Here is a 27,926-nt window from a genome sequence, read left to right on the forward strand (position 1 = left end):
GTAACCCCTCGGGGAGCGCCTAGGGATATGCATCTCGGGTGGCTCCCCCTGTTGGTGTTTAACCCTTCCCGGTTAGACCGGATAGTCGGTTAGGGGCCAATGCCTAAAGCCAATACCCTTCTTACCTGTAATCAATAAAGTTGTGGCCATTTACGCCCATTAACCTAAATTTCTGTGTCCGTTGTCTTTATTTATTCCACCTGTGGGGGGGAGGGAATAGCCACGCAATGCCCATTCCGAGCTTCAGGAGGAGGGGGGGTTGCGGGCTCACGACCCCGCCCACACACACTCCCGCGAGGCTGGAGCCAGCCTCGCGGGAGGCAGGGAATTCCCTTAATTTGCATCCCCTGCAGCGCCAGCCAATCAGCTGGCGGCAGGGGCGGGCCTCCCAGAGGCCACTTAAGGTCAGGGCAGCCCTCGGCTCGCCCCTTTTCCTTTCTAGCAGCTGACGCGGTTTCCCACCCACCCGCCCTTTAGGTTTTGCCACTGACATTGCTATGGGCTTCGGCTGGTCGCCGCAAGGGGCCTGGTAGGAGTTTTTCCATTTGGCGAATTGGCTGGTTTTTGGAGCCACTTGGTTTTTTCGCCTACCTCGTAGCAAATCGTCACAACTCCCTCGGTTTTGGCGGTAGGCATTGGCCGGGGTATTGTTATGCAAATGAGTTTGGGGAGGAGGAACGCCATCACCTCCCCCAATGCTTGAAGGGTAGTTCGTTAAAGGACTCCGAGGGGCGACGCCTCGTCCGAAACCTACGGAGGCTAGGGCCTAAAGCGCGCCCCCCAGCGGTAACCCCTCGGGGAGCGCCTAGGGATATGCATCTCGGGTGGCTCCCCCTGTTGGTGTTTAACCCTTCCCGGTTAGACCGGATAGTCAGTTAGGGGCCAATGCCTAAAGCCAATACCCTTCTTACCTGTAATCAATAAAGTTGTGGCCATTTACGCCCATTAACCTAAATTTCTGTGTCCGTTGTCTTTATTTATTCCACCTGTGGGGGGGAGGGAATAGCCACGCAATGAGCACTCCAGAGTCAAATTCTACCCATCCCTAACAGTACATTATCTCTTTCATTATACTTACTAAAACGAGACATTTTCATTGGTTTAATACATATACGTACAACTTTCCACACCAGAACATCAAATACACTCCATAAATTTACAATTTCCCTATATGAGTTTGCTGATATGAGGGACAAAGTGAACTCTGCAGGGAAAACCTGGCACACTCCATACATCTAAATGGGTTCTCCCCTGTGAGAGTCTGTATTAGACCAGGTGTGGTTGTCTAGCAAGGATTTGCTGAGTAAGGGGCAGAGTGGTAAGCAGGATCCTCAGAGGGTGGGGATATATGAAGTGGTAGAGCAAATTAACCCTGTGTCATTCAAGTTTCAACTACCTACATCCATGAAGATACACCCTGTCTTTCATTTGCCCTTGTCTCCTGTGACGCCTTTGCACCAGAATCAACTGCCAAAAGAGTTGCCACCCCCCCCCCCTATAATGGTAGAGGGGGAACCTGAATATGAGGTGCTGCAACTGCTGGACTCTCGCTGGAGCAAGAGGAGATTGCAGTATCTAGTGTCTTGGAAGGGGTACGGGGATGAGGAAAATTCATGGGAGGACTCTGGGAACGTACAAGCCCCTAGGTTGCAGGTGGAGTTTCACCGCAGGTACACCAACAAACCCAAACCAAGAGTATGAGGTGTGGGAAGAAGATGAAGAGAGTGAGGCAGATTGGGGATTGGAAGTACAGGAAAACCCATAAGGGGGAGGTTACTGGGAAGAGAGTGAGGATGAATGGTGGGGAGGCTTTAGCAGCGCCCCTCACAAGGAGGGGGAGCAGGGGGAGGACCTTGGGGGGTGTCATGAATGAGCCAGTGAGCAGGGAAGGTTTGCAGACAGCTCCCAGTGAAGGAAGTAGCCAGGAAGAGAGAGGTTTAACTGCCAGACAGGGTGAGCATAGCCTAGTGCCAACTCCCCCACCCTTAGGAATGACAAGTGATAAGAGAACACTCTGGAAAAGCACAAAATGCCACAAATAGAGAAGGAAGCAGTTTATCAGGCGGGAAAGAGCGAAGAGACAGTCCCTCAGAGAATGAGGAGGAGGAGAGAGCTGACCCTCTTAGTCCCAGGTCTCAGCAAATGGGAGGGCTACAAGATAGGAGGCAGGGCAAAAGCTGTCAGAGGAAAAAGTTCAGTTACTTCTGGTCTTGCCGGAAGCAGACTTTAGAAGGGTCATCATGATTAATCATGGCGATGGCCATGTTAGAGCCATCCAGAGTTATCTGTTCGTTGTGACAATAAATGATCCTTTAATGAACTATGCTCACTGTGTTATCAAGCCAGGAACTGGACTCCTGACACCCCGGTTATCAGATCAAGTTCCCAACACCTTAAGTACCCACCACCTAAAGACTAATAAAACTATATATGCATATCCTTGCCTTCTGGCCTTCCTGAGTATGGGCTGTGGGAACACGTGGCCTCAGGAAACCCATCAATGGATGTTCATTCTTCCCCTCAAGGGAGGGGTGCTCTGTACTTGACTGTATATCCCAAGGATTATGGAGGAGGGTGGTATCCAAGGTGAGTATGTGACCTGTCACTTAGAGGATTATGGAGGAAGGCAAAGCCCAGTCCGCCTTTCCTTTTTGAAGCAAAATGTCATTGAAATGGGGAGAATTGGTTATGGCATTGCTTTTATGTGATTTTTCAAAGGTTAGTAGTCCATCAGCACTGTCAAGTACAAGGGGATACAATTTTGACACTTTCTTGCAACAATGCAACAGGTTTTGCCAATCAAAACCAGAAAGGGTAGAATTTATAAGCTTTCTTCATTATCTGCACAGCAGGGGGTGTTCAGTTAACAGTGCAAAGGCTGAGCTGAAGCGTTCCCTGCTTTCAGCAATAGGGATCGCTTTTTGGTAGTACCCGATAGGTTAGCTGTCACACTTTAGAGCTCCCTATTGGTGGCTCTTAGGTAATTCACAAAATACAGAGTCCATTCATAAAACAGTGTTCATTCATAAAGCAGTAACATAAATCTCAGTTGGTACATATTGGGTGTATATTTTAGCAGTTGAACGTACAGGTTTATGGCCATGCTGTTGTGGATTTATGGGGCTTTCATTGCTGGGAAGGGGCAGAGCTCAGATGGCAGCAGCAAACTTGGGAGAAGACGCCGAGGACTGAGCTCCGCAGTGATTTACGTGTTGCAGCAATAAACCTGAGATAATTACTGCCAGAGATGTCTCGCTTCTGTAGGAGAAACTCAAGCCATTACACTGCTGCTCTTATAACAGGGAATTGGACTAGAATACCCTTGCAGTCCCTTTAAACTCTACAGTTCTAGGATTCCAGAGCCAATCCTGCTTCCTAAACACCACTGGCATGCTCCACTTTTCACAACTCTCCATTCCCAACTTTGCCAAAGACCATGTTCACTCACAATGAGCATTCCAGTGTCACATTCTGCACAACCCTAACAGTACATTGTATATTTCATTATACTTATGATTATGAGACATTACCTTCATTGCTTTAATACATATATGTTCAATATTTCATACAAACACCAGAACATAAAACATACTTCATGCATTTACAATGGATTTTCCAAATAAGAGAGACAAAATGAATTCTGTGGGGAAAACCTGGCACACTCCATAAAACTGAATGGGTTCTTCCCTATGAGTGTCTGTAGCTATTAATTAAGAACTCCATTATAATTGAAAAACTTTCCACACTCCTAACATTTAAACCATTGCTTCCCTGTGAGATTGCTGATGTTTTCTAAGAGTTACGCTCTTACTGAAGCACTTTCCACACTCCCAACATTTATATGGTTTCTCCCTTGTATGAGTTCGTTGATGTATTCTCAAATGTACACTTTGATTGAAACTCTTTCCGCACTCCAAACATTCATATGGTTTCTCCCCTGTGTGAGTTCGAAGATGTATAGTAAGGTATGAACGCTGACTGAAGCTCTTGCCACATTCCATACATCTAAATGGTTTCTCCCCTGTGTGAGTTCGCTGATGTACAATAAGGTTTGCATTCTGATTGAAGCTCTTTCCGCACTCCATACATTTATATGGTTTCTCCCCTGTGTGAGTTCGTTGATGTATAGTAAGGCTTGCACTACGACTGAAGCTCTTTCCGCACTCCATGCATTTAAATGGTTTCTCCCCTGTGTGACTTTGTTGATGTCTTGTAAGATTTCCACTCTCACTGAAGCTCTTTCCATACTCCATGCATTTAAAGGGTTTCTCTCCTGTATGAGTTTGTAGTTGTGTGCTAAGGTGTTCACTCATGCTGAAGTACTTTACAGATAGCCCGTCAAAATTCTGGTTGTCTTCTCCATCACCTGGTTGAAAGTGGGAGAGAAAGAGAATATTGTTAGGTATTCAAGAAAAACAACACGAGAACTTAACACTCAGCAAGACCAATCAGCACCTTCTCCTATTTGAACACCTCCAGCATTCCTCCCTCTCCCATGTACCGCATTTTTAGGAAAAGAAAGGAAATCTGAAAATAATCTCCAGAACCCTTAGTATCCAGTTTTACCTTCAACTCACATGTAACACTGAATACCAAGAGAAACCTTCTGTGCTGATTTGAGGCATCTATGGCCCTCCAGTTGTGGCCGGAATCTAAGAACCATCAACCCAATAAAAGAAGTCCCATGACCAGGGTTGATGGGAGTTGTAGTGCAGCAACCTCTGGACGTACACACTTTCCCCATCTTACCCCTCCTGTGAAAATGCTACGCCTCTGTATTCAGTTTTCTCCTTCCTCCCTGATCTGTAATATCTCGCTGATACATTCCAGGAAACTGTTCACATCACCTAAACCTGCACCAGGGTGCTGGAGAAGATGGGCCCTCATTCTGTTCCAAAAAGGCTCTTTTTATATTCGTACACACTGAAAGAAGACATACAAAGGTACAGTCTCACAGCAAAGTGGAAATATGTACCTCTCAATTGATCCAGGATAACATACCTGTATTTTTCTGTTCCAAGTGAGAAGATGAGCACAGACTTGAATACAGTGGTACCTCGGGTTACAAAAGCTCTGGGTTACAAACTCCGCTAACCCGGAAGTAGTTGCTCTGGGTTGCAAACTTTGCCCTAGGATGAGAACGGAAATCATGTGGCAGCGGCGCAGGAGGCCCCATTAGCGAAAACGCACCTCAGCTTAAGAACGGACCTCCCGAACGAATTAAGTTCGTAACCCAAGATACCGCTGTATCAATGTCTGTGCTATGAGGAATAAGTAAAACAGAAGTACTGCTTTTGTCATATGTGACTGTAAAAATATTGAAAAAGATTAATCTTGTGAAGCAAAGACAGCACAGTATCTGGTGGCCCATTAAAAGCTAATAAATGACGTGCACCAGTAAGGCTCATGCCACCATCATTTGTATGGTGTCTCTTTGTATATTATACATAAAGAGTTTTTTTGCGAATTCATACCACAATATCAGCTTATGAAGAGTTACCTACTGACAAAAGTACAGTGTTGCTATAAAGTACAATCTTCAACATCAACTTCAGTAGGCTGGTCATATTGTTCAGATGCCTGATTATCGTCTTTCAAAGAAACCACTCTATTCCCAATTTAAGAATGGAAATTGATATACCGGTGGACAACAAAAGAGGATAAAAGACGCTCTCAAGGCAAATCTTTAAAATGCAGTACAAGCACAGAAAATTGGGAAACACTGGTCTGCGAGCGCTCCCTCACTGCGAGATGTGAGGTTAAAGGGAACCAGGTAGGGCCTTCTTGGTAGCGGCGCCCGCCCTGTCAAACGCCCTCCCATCAGATGTCATGGAAATAAACAGCTGTCTGACTTTTAGAAGACATCTGAAGGCAGCCCTGTTTAGGGAAGTTTTTAATGTTTGATTCTATTTTTAAAAAAATATTGGGAGCTGTCCAGAGTGGCTGAGGTACCCCAGCCAGATGGCCGGGTTGGAAATGATAAATTGTTGTTGTTGTTGTTGCTGTTGCTGTTGTTGTTGTTGTTGCTGTTATCCAATTAGAGAATAACCTTTACCAAAGGCGTCATGTACTTTGAAGAAGCACAAACTCCGGACGAAAGGGACAAACAAGCTAAGAGGAAAGCACATTTGGCAAAGGCTCACTGTAATTAATTCCTGCCTGAAAACCTATGTCACCACTGTGGAAGGATGTGTGGATCCAGAATTGGACTCTACAGTCACTTACGGACACACCATTAAGACCATGTTCATGGAAGACAATCTTATTCGGCTACGAGGCTTCGCCAAAGAGGAAGACACGGCATGAATAAATGGCTCAAACAGTAGTTTTGCAACTTCAACGTAAAACAGCCAGGAGGAATAAAAATCTGCCCTTACCCAGAGAGGCCACCATCTCATAATTCTCCTGCATGACTTCCTTGTGCAGAGCTCTTTGGCCAGGATCCAGCAGAGCCCACTCCTCCTCCGTGAAAAACACAGCCACCTCCACAAAGGTCAAGAGGGCCTGGAAGAAGAAGAAAACAGAGCTTCTCTTAGATCCCCATCATCCCTACTCAACACAGAGGGAGGCTGGGTGGTCCCATCTGTGCCTCTTCCCTCCTATCCGATTCCCCAAAGCTCTTTCCTTACCTGAGTAAGCTTCCTGGCTCCTCTTTCCTCTCCACCTCTGAGAAGAGACGGTCCAAACGGTGCCTCCGAGGCCATTGCGCTGCCTGTAGGAGATCCGGAGGAGGCGTAAAACTGGCCACTTCCGGGACTGTCCCAGTTGTACTTCAAAGAAAGGAGCTGCGCTTCTTTCTTCCCAACTCTGCGAGATAGAACAAGGTGAAAAATAACCAGGGGGTCAAAACTGGCCCCTCATGAGCACAGACCTGAACCTGCCAGATTAGTTTTAAATCCTGACACTCATGTGTCCATTTTCCTTGCTTAGATTAGCAGGAGGGAAACCAGTCAGGTGTTTTTTCCAAGCTCCAGGAAATCCAAAATGTGCCTCTTCCCTCCACTTCAGGGGCACATAAACAGGACAGCAAACTCTCCCCCATTGTTCCCCACTCTGACAACATGGGGGGGGAGGGGCGCCCCCTTCCCAAGAAGCAAATCCTTTCCTTTAGTCTCCTTCTCACAATCAGCCGCTCTCCATATCTTCCCCAATGGAGCCGGCTCTGCCAGGAGCCCCACTGATGCAGTGGCTTCGGCAGATGATTTAAAGGGGGGCAGGTCAGGGTCCTGGAGGAGCTCACAACTCCCCTCCCCTCCAGACTGTCTCCCTGAAGCAGGAAGCAGAGCCTGGGGGGGGAGCGATGGGGGGGCAGGAGGGGGCAGCAGTGAGAAGGGAGATGGAGGGTGTTAAGCAGAGAGGGGAATCACTAGGTGGAATGGGGCTGCCCCCACCCTTTGAACGGAGGAGGACTGACAGCTGAGTCAACATGCACAGGGTGGGGCTGCAAATCCCTTTGTAATTAAGTTCCACTGGGGGGGCGCCCTTTTGTGGATCGTCTCAAGTGTCTCCCCCCCCCCCAGTCCTCCCACCATGGGAGCCTGGCTTGATCTCTGCGCTTCAAAAAGGATCTAGCAATGCAAACCCCTTTGGGGGAGGGGGAACCCACAGGATGTCCTGCATCCACCCCACCCCCACTGATTCCCACAGAGAAAGGGCGGAGCCCCTCCCTGCTTTCTTTTCTACACCCCCCCCCATTCTCCCGCCTCATTTCCCAGCTGCCCTCTTTGTATATTCAAGGAAAGCAAAACCTTCTCCCACAACCCCCCCACCCCCAAATATGCGGCACCTCTTTCTCCTCTTCTCCAAGTCCGCTTCTCTTCCGGGAATGAAGATGGAGACCCCTCCCCCTTCAAATAGCCTCTTCCCCCCCCCAAAAAAAAGGAAAACAAATTTCCTGCCTCTCTAGGAAGCGGAGCTCATTGACCCAGAGGGAGGGGAGGGGCTGGAGATACGCCTCCGCCTCTCTGCAAACAGAAATTCCATTAAGAGCAACAGAGCTCTATATTTCTGTTTATTTAATGAGAAATTATTGGGTTCAGTTCCCCGCAGAGGCAGCGAAAGACGGACCCCCCCCCCGCATTTCTGAAAAGCCTCCTTCTGGGAAGGGGTTTAGAGCAGTAATTTAAGACAACCCTAAATGGTGGTCGTGTCATTGCAATGTGTACCTTTTTTAAAAAAAGAGGGAGCAGATGGAGAAAGTTAGGCTTTGTTATGGGGGGGGGTCAGCTCAGTGGTAGAGCAGTTTCTTTGCATGCAGAAGGTCTCGGATTCCCATTTTCACGTTTGGGGGGGGGTGTACCATGGTCCATGACTTCTGGGGAAGAGCATTTTATCTGACCTCCAAAATCTCTCAACAATCTATCTGTCCTAATCCAGCACTTACCTTAGAATCATAGAATCATAGAGTTGGAATAGACCACAAGGGCCATCGAGTCCAACCCCCTGCCAAGCAGGAAACACCATCAGAGCACTCCTGACATATGGTTGTCAAGCCTCTGCTTAAAGACCTCCAAAGGAGGAGACTCCACCACACTCCTTGGCAGCAAATTCCACTGTCGAACAGCTCTTACTGTCAGGAAGTTCTTCCTAATGTTTAGGTGGAATCTTCTTTCTTGTAGTTTGGATCCATTGCTCCGTGTCCGCTTCTCTGGAGCAGCAGAAAACAACCTTTCTCCCTCCTCTATGTGACATCCTTTTATATATTTGAACATGCCTATCATATCACCCCTTAACCTCCTCTTCTCCAGGCTAAACATGCCCAGCTCCCTTAGCCGTTCCTCATAAGGCATCGTTTCCAGGCCTTTGACCATTTTGGTTGCCCTCCTCTGGACACGTTCCAGTTTGTCAGTGTCCTTCTTGAATTGTGGTGCCCAGAACTGGACACAGTATTCCAGGTGAGGTCTGACCAGAGCAGAATACAGTGGCACTATTACTTCCCTTGATCTAGATGCTATACTCCTATTGATGCAGCCCAGAATTGCATTGGCTTTTTTAGCTGCCTTATTATAACCGTATTTGACCCCATATTCTACGCTTCAATCTAAAGAATTAATTTCCTTTCTGTTCACAGCAGCTAGACTACAGTTATTGCGAAACGATGGAAGGAAAGCTCTAAAAGAGCAATAGAGGCTTGGATCAATAACCTCTGGACCATTGTTCTATCACGCCTCACTAATCAAAGGTATCTTCAAAAAAGATACCTTTAACACAGTCTGGTCTCCCTTTTTCTCCCTTGATTGAAGAACAACAGGATATTTTAATGCCACCACCACCATCATCACAGAGGTATTTGTGGAGGGGATATTATGATTGGAAGTGTCTAGCCAAGCAGATGGCCAAGCAGTTGGGTTCCTATTGAGGGCATTGGGGGAGCCAACATGACCATGATGTGGGATTGAGGACTGGAGTGGTCATTCTGTGATATTATGGCAGTGGACAAAGCTGTATTTACTCTGAATAAATGAATATTGTTGTTTTAATAAAGGTCTCAAATTCAATGCTTTGGATGCAGGATGTCCCAGGTGAAATCCTCGTCAGGCAGAGACCCCTGTTGTCATCCGTCTGTCTCGGGAGGCGATGGAGGAGGGGGCCTTTGGGGGTGAAGTCCAACTGTGGGCAGCTTGCAGCACCTGCTGTGGCTGCTTCATGTCATGGGCAAATGCTCAATGCCAGCAGAGAGAGGAACAGTTCCAAATGAGCTCTGCTTTCAGCCTCCTATACTGCCTGCTCTTTCTATGGATTTCTGAAAGATGGGCCAGTTATGGGGGCAGAGATTCGTCGCTCCACAGGGAAATGACTCTCCTGAAACCACTGGCAATGCACATATACTGGTTGTCTGCCTCAGCACCTCCTTTATTCTGGCTGCCACCAGGGATTTTATCCACTTTGTCATTAATGTAGCCATGAATAAGAAGGTATCATAAAATCAGTGAATTTATAAAATATAAACAATGTAGGATGGGTTAAAAATTACCATGTGCACATAAGACGATGGTTTCAGTCTTTCTGTGTTTTCATTGTTCACTCATTGCAATCATAAAAAATGGGTTTAATGCTGCTGTTCTTACAAGAGGGAGTTGGACTAGCAGACCCTTGGAGTCCCTTTCTACTCTACAGTGGTACCTCGGGTTAAAAACACTTTGGGTTACAGACTCCGCTAACCCAGAAGTAGTACCTCGGGTTAAGAACTTTACCTCCGAATGAGAACAGAAATCATGCACCGGCGGTGTGGCGGCAGTGGGAGGCCCCATTAGCTAAAGTGGTGCCTCAGGTTAAGAACAGTTTCAGGTTAAAAACGGACCTCCGGAACGAATTAAGTTTGTAACCAGAGGTACCACTGTACAGTACTATGATTCTAGAGCCCATCCTGCTTCCTAAACACCACTGTCGTGTTCCACTTTTCACAACTCTCCATTCCTAACTCTGTCTGGCAAAGACCAAATAGTAACAAACTCTCAGCACATGTTCACACACAATGAGCACTCCAGTCATAGTCTATACATCCCTTACAGTACATTATCTCTTTCATTATACTATTATGAGACATTACCTTCATAGATTTAATACATATAAGTACAACTTCCCATACAAACACCAGAACATCAAATACACTCCATAAATTTACAATTGATTTTTCCCTATATGTTGTAGTTCTTGTTTAGTCGTGTCCAACTTTTTGGGACCCCATGGACCAGAGCACGCCAGGCACTCCTGTCTTCCACTGCCTCCCACAGTTTGGTCAAACTCATGCTGGTAGCTTCGAGAACACTGTCCAGCCATCTCGTCCTCTGTCGTCCCCTTCTCCTTGTGCCCTCCATCCTTCCCAACATCAGGGTCTTTTCCAGGGAGTCTTGTCTTCTCATGAGGTGGCCAAAGTATTGGAGCTTCAGCTTCAGGATCTGTCCTCCCAATGAGCATTCAGAGCTGATTTCCTTCAGAATGGATAGGTTTGATCTTCTTGCAGTCCATGGGACTCTCAAGAGTCTCCTCTAGCACCATAATTCAAAAGCATCAATTCTTCGGCGACCAACCTTCTTTATGGTCCAGCTCTGCTCTCACTTCCATATATCACTACTGGGGAAATCATAGTTTAACTATATGGACCTTTGTCAGCAAGGTGATGTCTCTGCTTTCTGTTGATATGAGGGTCAAAGTGAACTCTGTGGGAAACGCTTGGCACAATCCATACATCTAATTGGGTTCTCCCCTGTGAGAGTCCGTAGGTGTTTATTAAGAACTCCGTTATAACTGAATTACTTTCCACACTCCATTCATTTAAATGGTTTCTCACCTGTGTAAGATGGTTGATGCATTGTAAGTTTTCCATTTTCACTGAAGTTCTTTCCATACTCCAAATATTTACAGGGTTTCTCCTGTGTGAGTTTGTAGATGTCTTATAAGACCTCCACTGTGACTGAAGCACTTCCCACAATCCATACATATAAACGGTTTCTCACCCGTGTGAGTTCGTTGATGTACGGTAAGATTTCCGCTTTCACTGAAGCACTTCCCACACTCCATACATCTAAATGGCTTCTCCCCTGTATGAGTTCGTTGATGTAGAGTAAGGCGTCCTTTCCGACTGAAGCTCTGCCCACACTCTGTACATTTAAAGGGTTTCTCCCCTGTGTGAATTCGTATATGTGTTGTAAGAGTTCTATTCCGACTGAAGGTCTGCCCACACTCCATACATTTAAAGGGTTTCTCGCCTGTGTGAATTCGTAGATGTGTTGTAAGAGTTCCATTCTGACTGAATCTCTGCCCACACTCCATACATTTAAGTGGTTTTTCCCCTGTATGAGTTCGTTGATGTATAATAAGTTTTCCATTTTCACGGAAGCTCTTTCCACACTCCATACACTTAAATGGTTTCTCACCCGTGTGAGTTCGTTGATGTGCAGTAAGATTTCCGCTTTCACTGAAGCACTTCCCACACTCCATACATCTAAATGGTTTCTCCCCTGTGTGAATTCGTTGATGTGCAGTAAGATTTCCACTTTTACTGAAGCTCTTTCCGCACTCCATACATTTAAAGGATTTCTTCTCTGTGTTAGTTTGTGGATGTGTGCTAAGGTGTTCACTCACACAGAAGTTCTTCACAGATGGCCCCTCAGAATTCTGATTGCCTTCTCCATCACCTGGTTTAAAGTGGGGAAGGGGGAGAGAAAATATTGTTAGGTATTCAAGGAAGAGAACAAGAGAACTTAACACACAACAATACCAATCAGCACTTTCTCTTATTCCAACACCCCAACAATCTCCCCTCTCCTATGTTTTAGGAATTTTTAGGAAAGGAAATAATCCCAGAAAATACAGTGGTACCTCGGGTTACGAACCTAATTCGTTTCGGTGGTCCGTTCTTAACCCGAACCGTTCTTAACCTGAGGTGTGCTTTCGCTAATGGGACCTCCTGCACTGCCAGTGCACGTTCTCATTATGGGGCAAAGTTCGTAACCCGAGGTACTACTTCCGGGTTAATGGAGTTTGTAACCTGAAGCATTTGTAACCCGAAGTGTTTGTAGCCCGAGGTACCACTCTAATAATAATAATAAGAAGAAGAATATAAAGCACAAATAAAAGATCAGCCTCCTTCACACAGCACATAGTTAAACTAGGGAACTCGATCCCACAGGGAGTAATGATGGCCCAAATACATGGAGGAGAAGTCTATTGCCGGCCACTCGTTGTGATGGCTCTGCAATGCCTCCACACTCAGAAGCAGCAATGTTCCTAAATACAGTGGTGCCTCGCAAGACGAAATTAATCCGTTCCACGAGTCTCTTCGTCTAGCGGTTTTTTCGTCTTGCGAAGCAACCCTATTAGCGGTTTAGCGGCTATTAAAGGCTTAGCGGCTATTAAAGGCTTAGCGGATTAGCGGCTAAAAGGCTATTAGCGGCTTAGAAAAAGGGGGGAGCAGGGAAAAATCGGAACACTTGCAAGACGTTTTCGTCTTGCGAAGCAAGCCCATAGGGAAAATCGTCTTGCGAAGCAGCTCAAAAACGGAAGACCCTTTCGTCTAGCGGGTTTTCCGTCTTGTGAGGCATTCGTCTTGCGGGGCACCACTGTACTGGAAACTACAGGAGGCAAGAGTGTTCTTGTGTTTGAATCCTGCTTGCTGGTTTCCCACAGGCATCTGGTTTTGCCAGTGGGAGAACAGGATGGTGGACTAGATGGGCCACTGGCCTAATTCCTATGTTGCCCCTTCATGGCATGAATAAATGGCTCAAACAGGAGATTCACACCTTCAACGTGTATCAGTCAAGAGGGATAAAAATGCATCCTTATTTATAGAAAAGAAATAATTGTGCCGCTTAAAAAATGTAAAGTATCTAAGAGAGATTGGAAATGTGGGGGCAAGGTTTTCTTTACGATTTGCAGAGTTCTAACTGTTGCTATAAAAGAGACTGATTAATTTGTTGTAGTTTTGCTTCTGCATTTTATTATCTTTTATATAGGTATGGTAGTTTTCTGAATTTTGCTTTTTACCCACCTGGAGATCTTTAGCCGAAGGACGGGATACAAACGGCGTAAATAAAACAAACATAATGAACTATGTAAGAGCAAACAGGAGGAAAAATCACCTTGTTTTAGCTCTTATTTATTAAAGTTTAACTTACCTTACATCTTTCATTATCTTATAATGGAAACTATATTGAGGTTTAGTCAATATGCAAATGTATTTAAATTTAATTGATTTATTAAAATAAATTGAGTAAAAATGTGCAAAATAAATAAATAAAAATGCATCCTTACCCAGAGAGGCCACCATCTCATCATTCTCCTCCATGACTTCCTTGTGCAGAGCTCTTTGGCCTGGATGATAATGATAATAATAATAATAATAATAATAATAATAATAATAATAATAATAATTTATTATTTATACCCCACCTATCTGGCTCGGTTTCCCCAGCCACTCTGGGTAGCTTGCAACAAATCACTAAAATACAATAACCTATTAAAGATTAAAAGCTTCCCTAAACAGGGCTGCCTTCAGATGTCTTCTGAAAGTTTGGTAGTTATTTTTGTCTTTGACATCTGGTGGGAGGGCGTTCCACAGGGAGGGCGCCACTACCGAGAAGGCCCTCTGCCTGGTTCCCTGTAACTTGGCTTCTCGCAGTGAGGGAACCGCCAGAAGGCCCTCAGTGCTGGACCTAAGTGTCCGGGATCTACTCCTCCTCTGTGAAAAACACGACCACCTCATCAAGGTTCAATAGGACCAAGAAGGAGGAGGAGGAGGAGGAGGAGGAGGAGGAGGAGGAGAAGAAGAAGAAGAAGAAGAAGAAGAAGAAGAAGAAGAAGAAAACAGAGCTTCTTTTTGATTCCAATCATCCCCACTCAACACAGAGGGAAGCTGGGTTGTCCCATCTGTGCCTCTTCCCTCTTCCCTCCTCCCGTTGCTCTTTCACTACCTGAGGAAGGTGCACGGCTCCTCTTTCTACTCCACCTTTAATAAGAGACTGTGCAAACAGCGGTGCCTCTGAGGCCATTGCACTGCCTGTAGGAGATTCGGAGGAGGCGTAAAACTGGCCACTTCTGGGACTGTCCCAGCTGTATTTCAAAGCAAGGAGCTGCGCTTTTATCTTCCCAATTCTGTGCGGTAGGACAGGGTGATAAATAACCAGGGGGTCAAAACTGGTCCCTCATGAGCACAGACCTCAACCGCTTGGGAAGGGAAAGCAGGGGGGGGGGCAGGAAAGTTTAGAGCTGTGACTCTGTGGGACAAAGCCTTGAGCTGCCTGCTGCCAGCAGGAGACTCCCAACTAAAAATATTCAAGCTGAAATAAAAGGGTAAGAAGAATTCTTCATCTTCTACCATTTTGATTGAAGAAAGAAATATAATCAGATTAGATTTAATTAGACTGAATTTGGCGATACACAAAGTGTTAAAACAGGAGGTCCACCCTTTACTTTCCGGGTAAATTACGTTACATGGAGAAAAGTTGCAAGTAGGAGAACTTATTTTACTAAAAAAAGCCTATGGACACATGCCTGTTGATGAGCCACCAAAACCCATTATTTACTGATTGTCAATATCAGGAGATTTTAAAAGTGGCTGTGTTGAGAGACAGAAAAGGGAAGGTGGTGCCTGTTAGGATATTTCCGTTCCACCTTAAAAGGGAGCAGGATTTGTAAGTCACAGAGTCTGCGCATGTCCTGTTCACAGGATGTTTATGTTTGCTATTCCTTTCGATTTCTCTGTCGGTCAGAGACGCTGACTCAGAACGGTCATGGTTTTCTTTGTTCTGTTCAACGCTAAATAAAGTCTGTAAATATGCTCTTCTGCTCTTCTGCAGTGCAAGCTTTCTGGCTGTGTTTCTGCTGATAAACAGTGTGCACAAGTCTGGAATGTGGCAATCTATTTCTCAGGCTTCGTGTCGCTAACTGCTGGATCTGCCTATCTACGGGAGATCGTTGGACGTCCGGCAGCCGGCTTGGGGCCATGATGGACTATATCTCCCTGGCAGTTTCCCAACAGTGCCAGAGTCCTGGGAGCGTCAGGGAGCCCTAACAGCACTGTATCAAACTTTTCGCAGAAGAGACTTGGATTAAGATATATGAAGTACTCAGCTGAGGATTATAAGATTTCCTGTTGTGAGGAATAAAAGGAGGAAGAAGCTTGGAGTTGGCTCAACAAACACAATTGAGACTTTAAGGAACAGTTTGCAAGTGACTTTGTACCCCACTCTGAGACATTTTGGAAAAGCGGACAAGCGGTTTTAATACGCTTTCGCTGGGAAAGTACTGGATCTCCCTTGGTGTTTACTGGGAAAGTGTACTGAATGGCCTTGGACGTAATCACGACTGGTAGAGGAAACTGGCTGTTCTGAAAACATGGAAGGCCAGCCAGAGAAACTATGGCATTTTTGTATCAATGGAAAAGAGAATTTATGGAACGTATGGCCAAGATATCAGAGACCATCAGTACCATATTGGATCAATGTAACAACACGGCAGAAGAACCAGAAACAAGAAGAATAGAGTCAGGGGAGACTCTTGGGCAAAGACAGGTGGGAAAGTTTGTAAAGGGGGAAAGGCTAATTGTTATGAAGAAAATCCAAAAGGAAAGAGCAGGGATTTGAAGGGCAGCCCACGCAGAAAACATTTGAGGAAGTATTGGTAAAATCACCAATGTTAAGATAAGAGCGAGTTGAAACTGGAAATGGTCCTAATTGTTAGCAGCTTCTTGAGGAGCTTTAAACATGAGCACAGACAGGAAATAGTTACGAGAAATTTGGGTGAAATCACAACTGTGGAGACAGAGAGAAATTTGGAAGGAAGGAGGGCTCAAATTGGGAATTGTCCTAATGGGAAGCCTCTTCCGGAGGAGATTTAAATATGCCAAAGTAAGAAAAAAGAATGGGTAACAGTCTGGCAAATTGGGACATCAGCAAACATGGATTAAATGCTTGCAAAAAGCAACAATAAGGATCATTTTAAAAGGGGAAATAGTCTGTAAGCATAGATGCGTAATGTATAAAGCAGTCTGAATGTTTAAAATATCTGTGCAGTATACCACAAGTTTAATTGTTCAGTAGTTGGGAAATTGTGTAAAGGGATCCAGAATGTAAGATGATTTGGTTTAGTTAAAGAACGAGAAGAGGGGGTGGAGGGAAGTCCGAGGATTTGGGGGGGGGGGTAAAAATGTCTTCTTTTTGGTTATTTTTTAATGTTAATGAGAAATGTGCGGGGTAATCTGGTATTGATACAATGTGGCATATATTGGGAGTTTGGTACAGTGGTAAAGGTAAAGGGACCCCTGACCATTAGGTCCAGTCGTGACCGACTCTGGGGTTGCGGCACTCATCTCGCTTTACTGGCCAAGGGAGCCGGCGTACAGCTTCCGGGTCATGTGGCCAGCATGACTAAGCCGCTTCTGGCAAACCAGAGCAGCACACGGAAATGCCGTTTACCTTCCCACCACAGTGATACCTGTTTATCTACTTGCACTTGACGTGCTTTTGAACTGCTTGGTTGGCAGGAGCTGGGACCGAGCAACGGGAGCTCACCCCGTCACGGGGATTCGAATCGCCGACCTTCTGATCAGCAAGTCCTAGGCTCGGATTAAGTACTTAATTCGTTCTGGAGGTCCGTTCTTAACCTGAAACTGTTCTTAACCTGAAGCACCACTTTAGCTAATGGGGCCTCCTGCCACTGCCGTGCTGCCAGAGCCCGATTTCTGTTCTTATCCTGAAACAAAGTTCTTAACCTGAAGCACTATTTCTGGGTTAGTGAAGTGTGTAACCTGAAGCGTATGTAACCTGAGGTACCACTGTACTTGAAAACTAATAAAAATTATTTAACAAAAAAAAACAAAAGAAGGAAAAACGAAGAACAAAACTGGCCCCTCATGAGCAGAGACCTGAAGCTGCGTGAGTAGTTTTAAATCCTGTCACTCATGCACCCATTTTCCAAGCGCCAGGAAATCCAAAATGTGCCTCTTCCCTCCACTTCAGGGGCACATAAACAGGACAGCAAATCCTCCCCCATTGTTCACCACTCTGCCAACATGGGGGAGGGGGCTCCCCCTTCCCAATAAGCAAATTCTTGTTTCTTTTTGCTTCCTTCTTATATCAGCCTCTTTCCTACTCAGGAGGCTGCGGAGGCCGGTTTCCCTTGACATTGTCCATCTCTCACCCCCCACCCATTTCGAAATATCCTTCCTCTCTCCCGGAGATGGAAGCCGTTAAACAGAGAGGAGCATCTCTAGGTGGAATGGGGCTGCCCCCACTTTGAATGGAGTAGGGGCCCTTTATATGTCCAGCTCCTTTGTCAACAACAAATTGCCGCTGTTTTTTTGTGTTGGATATATGCTATATTGTAATTTATGGACCTAATAGGTATCTTAAGCCATTTGCACTTGTTGCCCTGCAACCAGTGCATGCAGAATGCGGGCATCCTATATATAGATATGAGCAAACCAGTGATATTTTAGGTAGCAGGCAAGCAGGCGGAGCTCATTACTGACATCATAGGAGCCTACACAACACAACATGTAGGTTTTATTTTGTTTTTTATCTTAGATTTTGGAAATGTACCATCAGTTGTTGTTTTTTTCCTTTGGGGGGGGGCAAGATAGTGAGGCCCCTGAGCTATAGCTTGTTTAGCTTATAAGTAAATCGAGCACTGAGGGTGGGGCTGCAAATCCCTTTGTAGTTAGGGTGCACGGGGGGGGGCACCCTTTTCTGGTTCCTCTCAAGTGTCTTCACTCCCCTCCCCCCACCATGGGAGCCTGACTTGATCTCTGCGCTTCAAAAAGGACCTTGCAATGCAAACCCTGTTGGGGGAGGGGGAGCCCACTTTGCAACAGGACAGCCTTTATCACGCCCCCCCCCCCACTTATTCCCACAGGGAAAGAGTGGAGCCTCTCCCTGCTTTCCTTTCTAACCCCCCCCCCCAATCCTCCCTCCTTCTTTCCCAGCTGCCCTGTTTGAAGTTTCAGGAAGAGGTAAAGCAAATCCTTTTCCCACCCCCAAATAACCCCCAAATATAAGGCACCTCTTCTCCAAGTCCGCTTCTCTTCTGGGAATGAGGATGGAGACCCCTCCCCCCCCCCCAGATTGCCTCCCTCCTCCCCAATAAACAAGCTTCCTGCCTCTCTAGGAAGCGCAGCTCATTGACCCAGAGGGAGGGGGAGGGGAGGAGATCCGCCTCCCCCACCCTGCAAACAGAAATGCCCTTCCCAGCCTGCAAGCCCTATATTCACGTTTATTTAGTGAGAAATTCATGGGTTCAATTCTTGCAAGAGGCAACAAAAAAGAGGAGAATTGACAGGGACATGTATCTCTTGTCTCTCTCTTGACAGAGGTCATTCATTTTACAGGGCGACCAAAACAGTTTCCATGTCAAAACTGGGCCGAAACCCCAATTGAAATGGATCCAGAAAAGCAGTTTCTTCCAAAAGCGCCTGGATCGGGTCCATGACCACTCGCTCCAGAACTTTGCCCAAGAAAGGGAGATTAGCAACTGACCGGTAGTTTGTCAGGTTTTCTGAATCTAGGGAAGGTTTCTTCAGGAGTGGTTTTACCACTGACTCCTTCATCCAGGCAGGGACCATTGATCACCTCCCTGGCCCAGCCAGCTGTTCCCTCCCGTTTTCATCAGCCAAGAGGGGCAAGGGTCTAGAGCGCAAGTTGTTGTTGTTGTTGTTGTTGTTGTTGTTGTTGTTGTTGTTGTTGTTGTTGTTATTATTATTATTATTATTATTATTAATTTATACCCCGCCCATCTCGCTGGGTTTCCCCAGCCACTCTGGGCAGCTCCCAACAGAATATTAAAAGCAATACAGCATCAGACATTATTAAAAATAGAATCAAACCTTAAAAACTTCCCTAAACAGGGCCGCCTTGAGCTGTCTCTTAAAAGCAAAATAGTTGTTTATTGCCTTGACATCTGCTGGGAGGGCGTTCCACACGGCAGGCGCCACTACCAAGAAGGCCCTCTGCCTGCTTCCCTGTAACCTCACTTCTCGCAGCAAGGGAACTGCCAGAAGGCCCTCGGAGCTGGACCTTAGTGTCCGGGCTGGATGATGGGGGTGGGGACGCTCCTTCAGGTATACAGGACTGAGGCTGTTTAGGGCTTTAAAGGTCAGCACCAACACTTTAAATTGTGCTCGGAAATGTACTGGGAGCCTACTGGGAGGACTAGTGTTATATGGTCTCAGCGGCCACTCCCAGTCACCAGTCTAGCTGCTGCATTTTGGATTAATTGCAGTTTCCAAGTCACCTTCAAAGGTAGCCCCACGTAGAGCGCATTGCAGTAGTCCAAGCGGGTGATAACCGGAGCATGCACCACTTTGGCAAGACAATCTGCGGGCAGGTAGGGTCTCAGCCTGCGTACCAGATGGAGCTGGTAAAGAGCTGCCCTGGACACAGAATTGACCTGCGCCTCCATGGACAGCTGTGAGTCCAAAATGACTCCCAGGCTGCGCACCTGGTCCTTCAGGGGCACAGTTACCCCATTCAGGATCAGGGAGTCCTCCACACCAACCCGCCCTCTGTCCCCCAAGAACAGTACTTCTGTCTTGTCAGGATTCAACCTCAGTCCGTTAGCTGCCATCCATCCAGTGGTTGCCCTGACTGATCCAAGCACCTTGTCCACATCCTTGAGCCTTACCAACTGAAACTCATCCACACAAGCAAGCAATCTTCTCCTCAAAATGCTTTGCAAACAAGTCACAGCGAGCTACCGTTGGTTCTTCCACCACTTTTGGGCCCGCCTGTAAAAGGTTCCGTACAACCCAGAAAAGCTCTGCTGGATGTCAAATGAAGATGCAATGGAGGCAGCAAAGTATGCCTTCTTTGCTGCTTTCACTGCCACTAGGTAGGCTTGATAATGAGCCCTTACCAGTGTTCAGTTGCATTCATTTGGATCTTTCCTCCACTTGCATTTGAGCCATCTCCCAGCTACTTTCTTCGCCCTAAACTCTGGAGTATACGAGGGGCCAATCGGGCTCCACAAAGTGGGAGTTAGTGCTCAGGGGTGATCTTGTCAATAGCCTGAGGCATTCTGGTGTTCCACAAGTCGGCCAGGGCTTTGAAAGGGAAAAGGTGCTGACATCTTAATCTCAACAGGAAGTGATCAGACCATGACAAGGGACTGATGTCAACACCCCCCCACCTTCAGATCACCCTCTTCCTTCCCAGTAGAGATAACAAGGTCCAGAGTGTGGCCTGCCATGTTTGTTGGGCCGGTGACATGTTGGGACAACCCCATGGTTGTCATGGCAGCCATGAAGACCTGAGCCAGCCCAGAACCCACTGCCTTGGCATGGATGTTGAAGTCTCCAAGAACCAGCAATCTGGAAGTCTTCAACACCGCCTCTAAAACCAACTCTGGGCAGACTGCTGGGCAGTAAGATGAGCGATAAACCAGCAGAATCCCGAATCTTTCCCGATTGCCCAGGGCCAGGAACACACACTCTAGATTCCCCCTCAACTGGACAGAGAGCCTAGAGATAGAGAGAATCTCTATAGACCACAGCAACTCCTTCTCCCCCAACCCTCGATTCTGGCCTGATGCTGCACTGGGTACTCAGGTGGGCACAGCTGGTTGAGACCAACTCCACCCTGTTCACCCACCCAGGTTTTAGTAAGACATGCCAGATCAGACTCCTAGTCCAAAATCAGATCCGTGGATGAGGGAAATTTTATTCTGGGTTGACCTGGCATTCAGCAGACCCAAGGGTTGGCTGATATGACAACCACAGTTCCCTAAGTTGGAGGAGGGGCTGGCACACAGCAGAGGCATTAAGTGCCTGAGCCTCCCGCCCCTTACCTGGCCTGCCCCTCCTCTCACGCTATACCTCCCCCTACCCAGAACCACTGTAATTGGTCTCCCAGGCTCTCCCCAACTCCTCTCCTCCCAAGCCCCTCCTACTGAATACCCTTGCAGCCCAGTTAAAAGCAGTTAAAACACTAGAGCAGAATTTTTAAAAGTATAAAAAATATTTTAGAAACAATTTAGAGGAGGAGGCCTCTCTGTTGAGCAGCAGCCACAGTCCTTGTGAAGCCTGTCAGGCCCTACCCTAGGCCAGGTGGAGACATAGCTGTCAACTTTTCCCTTTTTTAAAGGGAAATTCCCTTATTCCGAATAGGATTCCTCGCAAGAAAAGGGAAAAGTTGACAGCTATGGGTGCAGAGAGGCAGAGAGGGGCCCTCAAGCTCCCAGCAGGCAGTCCTCCTCTAGTTATAATAACACAAGTGCTGAATTCGGATGGATAGATTGTTTAGAGATTTTGAAGGTCAGATTAAAAAACTTTGCCCCAGAAGACCTGGACCACCCTAAACTCCCACCAAACGTGAAGAAAGGAATCCGAGACCTTCTGCATGCAAAACAATTGTTCTCCCACTGAGCTGCACCCCCCACCCCATAACAAAGCCTAACTTTCTCCCATCAGCTCCCTCTTTTTACAAAAGGTACACATTGTAATGACACTGGATGAGCCCTTAGTGTTGACTCCTGAAACCACTGGCAATGCCCACATTTCCCTGTGCCACCTTCCCTCCCCATATTGGTTGTTCCCCTCAGAACCTCTTTATTCCAGTTGCAACCAGGGATTTTATCCACTTTGCCCGTTAATGGAGCCATGCACATAAGACGATGGTTTCAGTCTTTCTGTGTTTTCATTGTTCCTTTATTGCAATTATAAAAATGGGCTTTATGCTGCTGTTCTTATAACAAGGAGTTGGACTAGACCCTTGGAGTCCATTTAAACTCTACAGTTCTAGGATTCCAGAGCCAATCCTGCTTCCTAAACACCACTGTTGTGTTCTACTTTTCACAACTCTCCATTCCTAACTATGTCTGCCAAAGATCAAATATCAATGGATTCTCAGGACATGTTCACTCACAATGAGCACTCCAGAGCCACATTCTGAATACCCCAAACAGTACATTGTATCTTTCATTATACTTACTATTATGAGACATTACCTTCACTGTCTTAATACGTATATGCACAAAATTCCATACAAACACCAGAACATCAAATACACTCCATACATTTACAATTGATTTTTCCCTATATGGGTTTGTTGAAATGAGGGACAAAGTGTCCAACATCTGTTGGAAAAACTTGGCACACTCCATACATCTAAATGGGTTCTCCCCTGTGAGAGTTCATATGTGTTTATTAATAACTCAGTTATAACAGAAGCACTTCTCACACTCCATTCATTTAAATGGTTTCTCACCCATGTGAGTTTGTTGATGTACTGTAAGTTTTGTACTTGCACTAAAGCTCTTTCCACACTCCATACATTTAAATGGTTTTTCCCCTGTATGAGTTCGTTGATGTATTGTAAGTTTTCCATTTTCACTAAAGCTCTTTCCACACTCCAAACATTTAAAGGGTTTCTCCCCTGTGTGAGTTTGTAGATGTCTTGTAAGACCTCCACTATGACTGAAGCATTTCCCACAATCCATACATTTAAATGGTTTCTCCCCTGTGTGAGTTCGTTTATGTCTAGTAAGGTGTGAACACTGTCTGAAGTTCATTCCACACTCCATACACTTAAATGGTTTCTCCCCTGTGTGAATTTGTTGATGCTTTGCAAGAGATCCACTATGACTGAAGCACTTTCCACAATCCATACATTTAAATGGTTTCTCCCCTGTGTGAGATCGTTGATGTATAGTAAGGTGTGAACACTGACTGAAGCACTTCCCACACTCCAAACATGTAAATGGTTTCTCCCCGGTGTGACTTTGCTGGTGCACAGTGAGTCTTGAACTACAAATGAAGCTCGCTCCACACTCCAAACATTTATATGGTTTCTCCCCTGTATGAGTTCGTTGGTGCAGGGTAAGCTGTGAACACCGACTGAAGCTCTGCCCACACTCCATACATTTAAATGGTTTCTCCCCTGTATGAGTTCGTTGATGTAGAGTAAGTTGTGAACACGAACTGAAGCTCTGCCCACACTCCATACATTTAAATGGTTTCTCTCCTGTATGAGTTCGTTGATGTAGAGTTAGGTGTGAACACTGACTGAAGCACTTCCCACACTCCAAACATCTAAATGGTTTCTCCCCTGTATGGGTTCGTTGATGTAGAGTAAGGCGTCCATTGTGACTGAAGCTCTGCCCACACTCCATACATTTAAACGGTTTCTCCCCTGTGTGAATTCGTAGATGTGCTGTTAGAGTTCTATTCCGACTGAAGCTCTGCCCACATTCCATACATTTAAAAGGTTTCTCCCCTGTGTGAATTTGTAGATGTGTTGTAAGAGTTCCATTCTGACTGAAGCTCTGCCCACACTCCGTACATCTAAAGGGTTTCTCACCGGTGTGAGTTCGTTGATGTATAATAAGTTTTCCATTTTCACGGAAGCTCTTTCCACACTCCATACATTTAAATGGTTTCTCACCCGTGTGAGTTCGTTGATGCACAGTAAGATTACCGCTTTCACTGAAGCACTTCCCACACTCCATACATCTAAATGGTTTCTCCCCTGTGTGAATTCGTTGATGTGCAGTAAGATTTCCATTTTTACTGAAGCTCTTTCCACACTCCATACATTTAAAGGGTTTCTCCTCTGTGTTATTTTGTAGATTTGTGCTAAGATGTTCACTCACACTGACGTACTTTACAGATGGCCCCTCATAATTCTGATTGCCTTCTTCATCACCTGGTTTTAAGTGGGGGATAAGAAAATATTGTTAGGATTTCAAGGAACAGAACAAGAGAATACACAGCAAGACCAATCAGCACCTTCTCTTATTTCAACACCTCCAACAATCTCCCCTCTCCTATATACCACATTTTAAGGAAAGGAAATAATCCCAGAAAATAGTCTCTTATTGCAGGAGACACATGTTGCAAGTTGACACACCGGAGTATTAGTAACCAAAATATTTGTTGAAGAGTTTATAACCAGCAATAAACTAAAAAGATCAATGTGGTAATGCATATAAACATGGTTTTTACCCGTAACAATTTTTTAAAAGATGACCAAGGAAGAATTATCAGGGTACAGGCAATTGTTGAAGGAGAAAAAATGGTTTTGGTGAGTCTTTGCGCCAAATGAGAAAAAATGGAGATACAAACACTCACTAGAAAGACAACTGATATTTTATTACAATGGTAAGAATTCTTCTGGGAAAATAATTCAATATGCATAACTAAAGAACTAAGATTTAAGACCCCAAAAAGTACAAATTCTACTGAGGACTATTTCTGATCACAACTCAATTCTATTTGTTATGAGAAGAGGATGAACTGGTAAAACCAGCTATGATTCACTGGGCAAGAGATACAGGCCATAATATAGAGGTGAGTGCTTGGGAGAAATGTGGAAGAGATTTAAAATTTACAGCATGTTGCACACTGAAGAATTTTATGAAAATGATGTACAGGTGGTATTTGACACCGAGCAAATTAGCTAAGATGTACAAAACTGAATTAGGTATCTGCTGGAAATGAAAGGGGAAAGTAGGTATTTTTTTATCATATTCCTAAAAAAAGCTCAACAACTCTAACAATGAGTAGATCACTGCCAGTATTTTTATACTGTGAGTAGATTGCAGTCTCTTGGAAGTTGGATGTCCCTGGAATATAGGATATATATAATAATTTATTGGGAGCTAAAACACCACTTTGACTTTCACCTTTGGAAGCCATAGCGGTGAAAATAAAACTATGGCGGAACATTGGGTGACTTATTTATTAAGAGTGGAGGGTGGAGAATTTAAATTAAAAGGGTTGAAGGATTTACCAGGAATGTTGACAACATGGTTACAATATCATCATTTGAATGAAATATTTAAAAAGGATATGAAGTGGGGATTTGGAGAACAACTATCACAATTATGGAATATGGATATAAAATTTACAGCATGTTATTGTTTAAGAGAAAATTCATGAGTCGAGAGACCGCTGTTGCCCTCCGGCCCTGCTGATGGGTTTCTCCTTGAGAGTCTCTCTGAGAATAGGATGCAGGAAAAGATGGGGCCTCGGTGGGCTCTTTTTATATTCCTACACACTGAAATGAGATACACAAAGATACAGTCTCACAACAAAGTGGTAGGACATACCTCTCAATTGGTCCAGGACAACATCTCCATATATTTCTGTTTCTGGCGAGATGAGCTCAGACTTGAGTATCTCTCCTATGTGGAATAAGTGAAACAGAAGTGTTATTTGCTTCATCTGTGACTGTAAATGTATCCAAAATAATAATATTTTCAAGTAGCATTTGGTGTCCCAAAAACCAGCTAATGCTATTCTAGGCTGCATCCACAGAAGTCTAGTGTACAGATCAAGGGAAGTAATAATACCGCTCTATTCTGCCTTGGTCAGACCACACCTGGAATATGGTGTTTAATTCTGGGCACCACAATTTAAGAAGGATGTTGACAAGCTGGAACGTGTGCAGAGGAGGGCAACCAAGATGATCAAAGGTCTGGAAACCAAGCCTTATGAGGAGCGCTTGAAGGAGATGGGTATGTTTAGCCTGGGAAAGAGGAGCCTGAGAGGAGATAGGATAGCCAACTTTCAATATCTGAAGGGCCGTCACATGGAAGAGGGAGCAAGATTGTTTTCTCCTGCTCTGGAGGGTAGGATCCGAACCAACGGCTTCAAGTTACAAGAAAGGAGATTCCAACCAAACCTCAGGAGCAACTTTCTGACTGTATGACCTGTTGGACAGTGGGACGGTCTCCCTTGGGAGGTGATGCACTCTCCTTCATGGGTCATTTTTAAGCATAGTTTGGAAGGCTGTCTCTCATGGATGCTTTATTTGAGATTCCTGCACTGCAGGGGGATGGACTAGACGACCCTCAGGGTACCTTCCAGCTCTATCATAGAATCATAGAATCATAGAGTTGGAAGAGACCACAAGGGCCATCGAGTCCAGCCCCCTGCCAAGCAGGCCAATACAGTGGTACCTCGCAAGACGAATGCCTCGCAAGACAAAAAACTCACAAGACGAAAGGGTTTTTTGTTTTTTGAGCTGCTTCGCAAGACGATTTTCCCTTTGGGCTTGCTTCGCAAGACGGAAACGTCTTGCAAGTTTGTTTCCTTTTTCTTAACTCCGTTAATACAGTTGCGACTTGACTTCGAGGAGCAACTCATAGAACGCGGTGTGGTAGCCTTTTTTGAGGTTTTTAAAGACTTTGGTGATTTTTGAAGCTTTTCCAAAGCTTTCCCAACACCATACTTCGCAAGACGAAAAAAATTGCAAGACGACAAAACTCACGGAACGAATTAATTTTGTCTTGCGAGGCACCACTGTAATAATAATAATAATAATTTATTATTTATACCCCGCCCATTTGGCTGGGTCTCCCCAGCCACCCTGGGCAGCTTCCGACAAAGGATTAAAATACAGTGGTCTGTTAAACATTAAAAGCTTCCCTAAAGAGGGCTGCCTTCAGATGTCTTCTAAAAGTTTGGTACTTGTTGTTCTCTTTGACATCTGGTGGGAGGGCGTTTCACAGGGCGGGCGCCACTACCGAGAAGGCCCTCTGCCTGGTTCCCTGTAACTTGGCTTCTCACAGCGAGGGAACCGCCAGAAGGCCCTTGGTGCTGGACCGGGCAGAATGATGGGGGTGGAGATGCTCCTTCAGGTATACTGGACCGAGGCCGTTTAGGGCTTCAAGGGTCAGCACCAACACTTTGAATTGTGCTCAGTAACATACTGGGAGCCAATGCAGGTCTTTCAGGGGAGTCATTTGCCTGCGGGGAAAGAAATCTCTGTGCCCACGTAATTGGCCCGGTTTCAGAAATCAATTTAGGGGAAATCCATCTAATAAATATTAGATAATCACCAGAGCTAGCTGGCTGAATTAGTCCTACTTGGGCCAGTGAGGAGGCCAGGGTTAGAATTAGCTGTGGGGGTCTCAGAGCTGGTAATCTTCATAAAAGTGGAGGGGGAGGGAAGAAAAGGGAAATAAAAGATAAGGCTGAATTCAAATTAAAAGCCAGGCAGAATAGCTCTGTCTTACAGGCCCTATGTTGCTCCTTCGTGGCATGAATAAATGGCTCAAGCAGCAGATTCGCATCTTTGACGTCCATGAGTCGAGAGATAAAAATGCATCCTTACCCAGAGAGGCCACCATCCCATAATTCTCCTCCATGACTTCCTTGTGCAGAGCTCTTTGGCCTGGATCCAGCAGAGCCCACTCCTCCTCCGTGAAAAACACAGCCACCTCCTCAAAGGTCAAGAGGGCCTGGAAGAAAGAAGAAAACAGAGCTGCTCTTAGATCCCCATCATCCCCACTCAACACAGAGGGAGGCTGGGTGGTCCCATCTATGCCTCTTCCCTCCTCCCTGCTCCCGTTGCTCTTTCCCTACCTGAGGAAGCTGCCTGGCTCCTCTTTCCACTCCATCTTTAAGAAGGGATGGTCCAAACAGGGCCTCTGAGGCCATTGCGCTGCCTGTGGGAGAGATGGAGGACAAGGAGGCGGAAACTGGGCCACTTCCA

The 27,926-nt window shown here is 45.7% G+C and overlaps 2 protein-coding genes across 3 annotated transcripts in view; both read right to left on the minus strand.

Moving 5' to 3' along the window:
• Positions 1 to 3,004: 3,004 nt before the first annotated feature.
• LOC310701110 (uncharacterized protein) overlaps positions 3,005 to 27,926 on the minus strand; it is a 77,977-nt gene continuing 53,055 nt past the window's right edge. For both annotated transcript variants that reach the window (XM_083491399.1, XM_083491400.1), the window contains one exon: positions 3,005 to 4,021. In XM_083491399.1, coding sequence (XP_083347525.1) covers positions 3,756 to 4,021 — 266 coding nt within the window. In that variant the 3' untranslated portion in view covers positions 3,005 to 3,755. The remainder of the gene's footprint in view (positions 4,022 to 27,926) is intronic.
• LOC310701886 (uncharacterized protein) lies at positions 10,536 to 27,818 on the minus strand. Its single transcript, XM_083493381.1, has 3 exons — positions 27,797 to 27,818; positions 13,753 to 13,812; positions 10,536 to 12,137 (listed from the first exon to the last, which is right to left on the minus strand). The coding sequence occupies exons 2-3, from the start codon at positions 13,784 to 13,786 to the stop codon at positions 11,359 to 11,361; spliced, it is 813 nt and encodes a 270-aa protein (XP_083349507.1). The 5' UTR covers positions 13,787 to 13,812; positions 27,797 to 27,818; the 3' UTR covers positions 10,536 to 11,358.

This window comes from Podarcis liolepis, assembly GCF_965112155.1.
Source record: "Podarcis liolepis genome assembly, chromosome: 2".
Lineage (NCBI taxonomy): Eukaryota > Metazoa > Chordata > Lepidosauria > Squamata > Lacertidae > Podarcis > Podarcis liolepis.

Excerpts from the sequence above, each read along its gene's own strand:
- LOC310701886 (XM_083493381.1), bottom strand. The coding sequence starts at position 13,786 with ATGGAGGAGAATGATGAGATGGTGGCCTCTCTGG. Across the intron at positions 12,138-13,752 it reads TGAGATGGTGGCCTCTCTGG|GTGATGGAGAAGGCAATCAG; the intron begins GTAAGGATGCAT and ends ACTTTAAACCAG.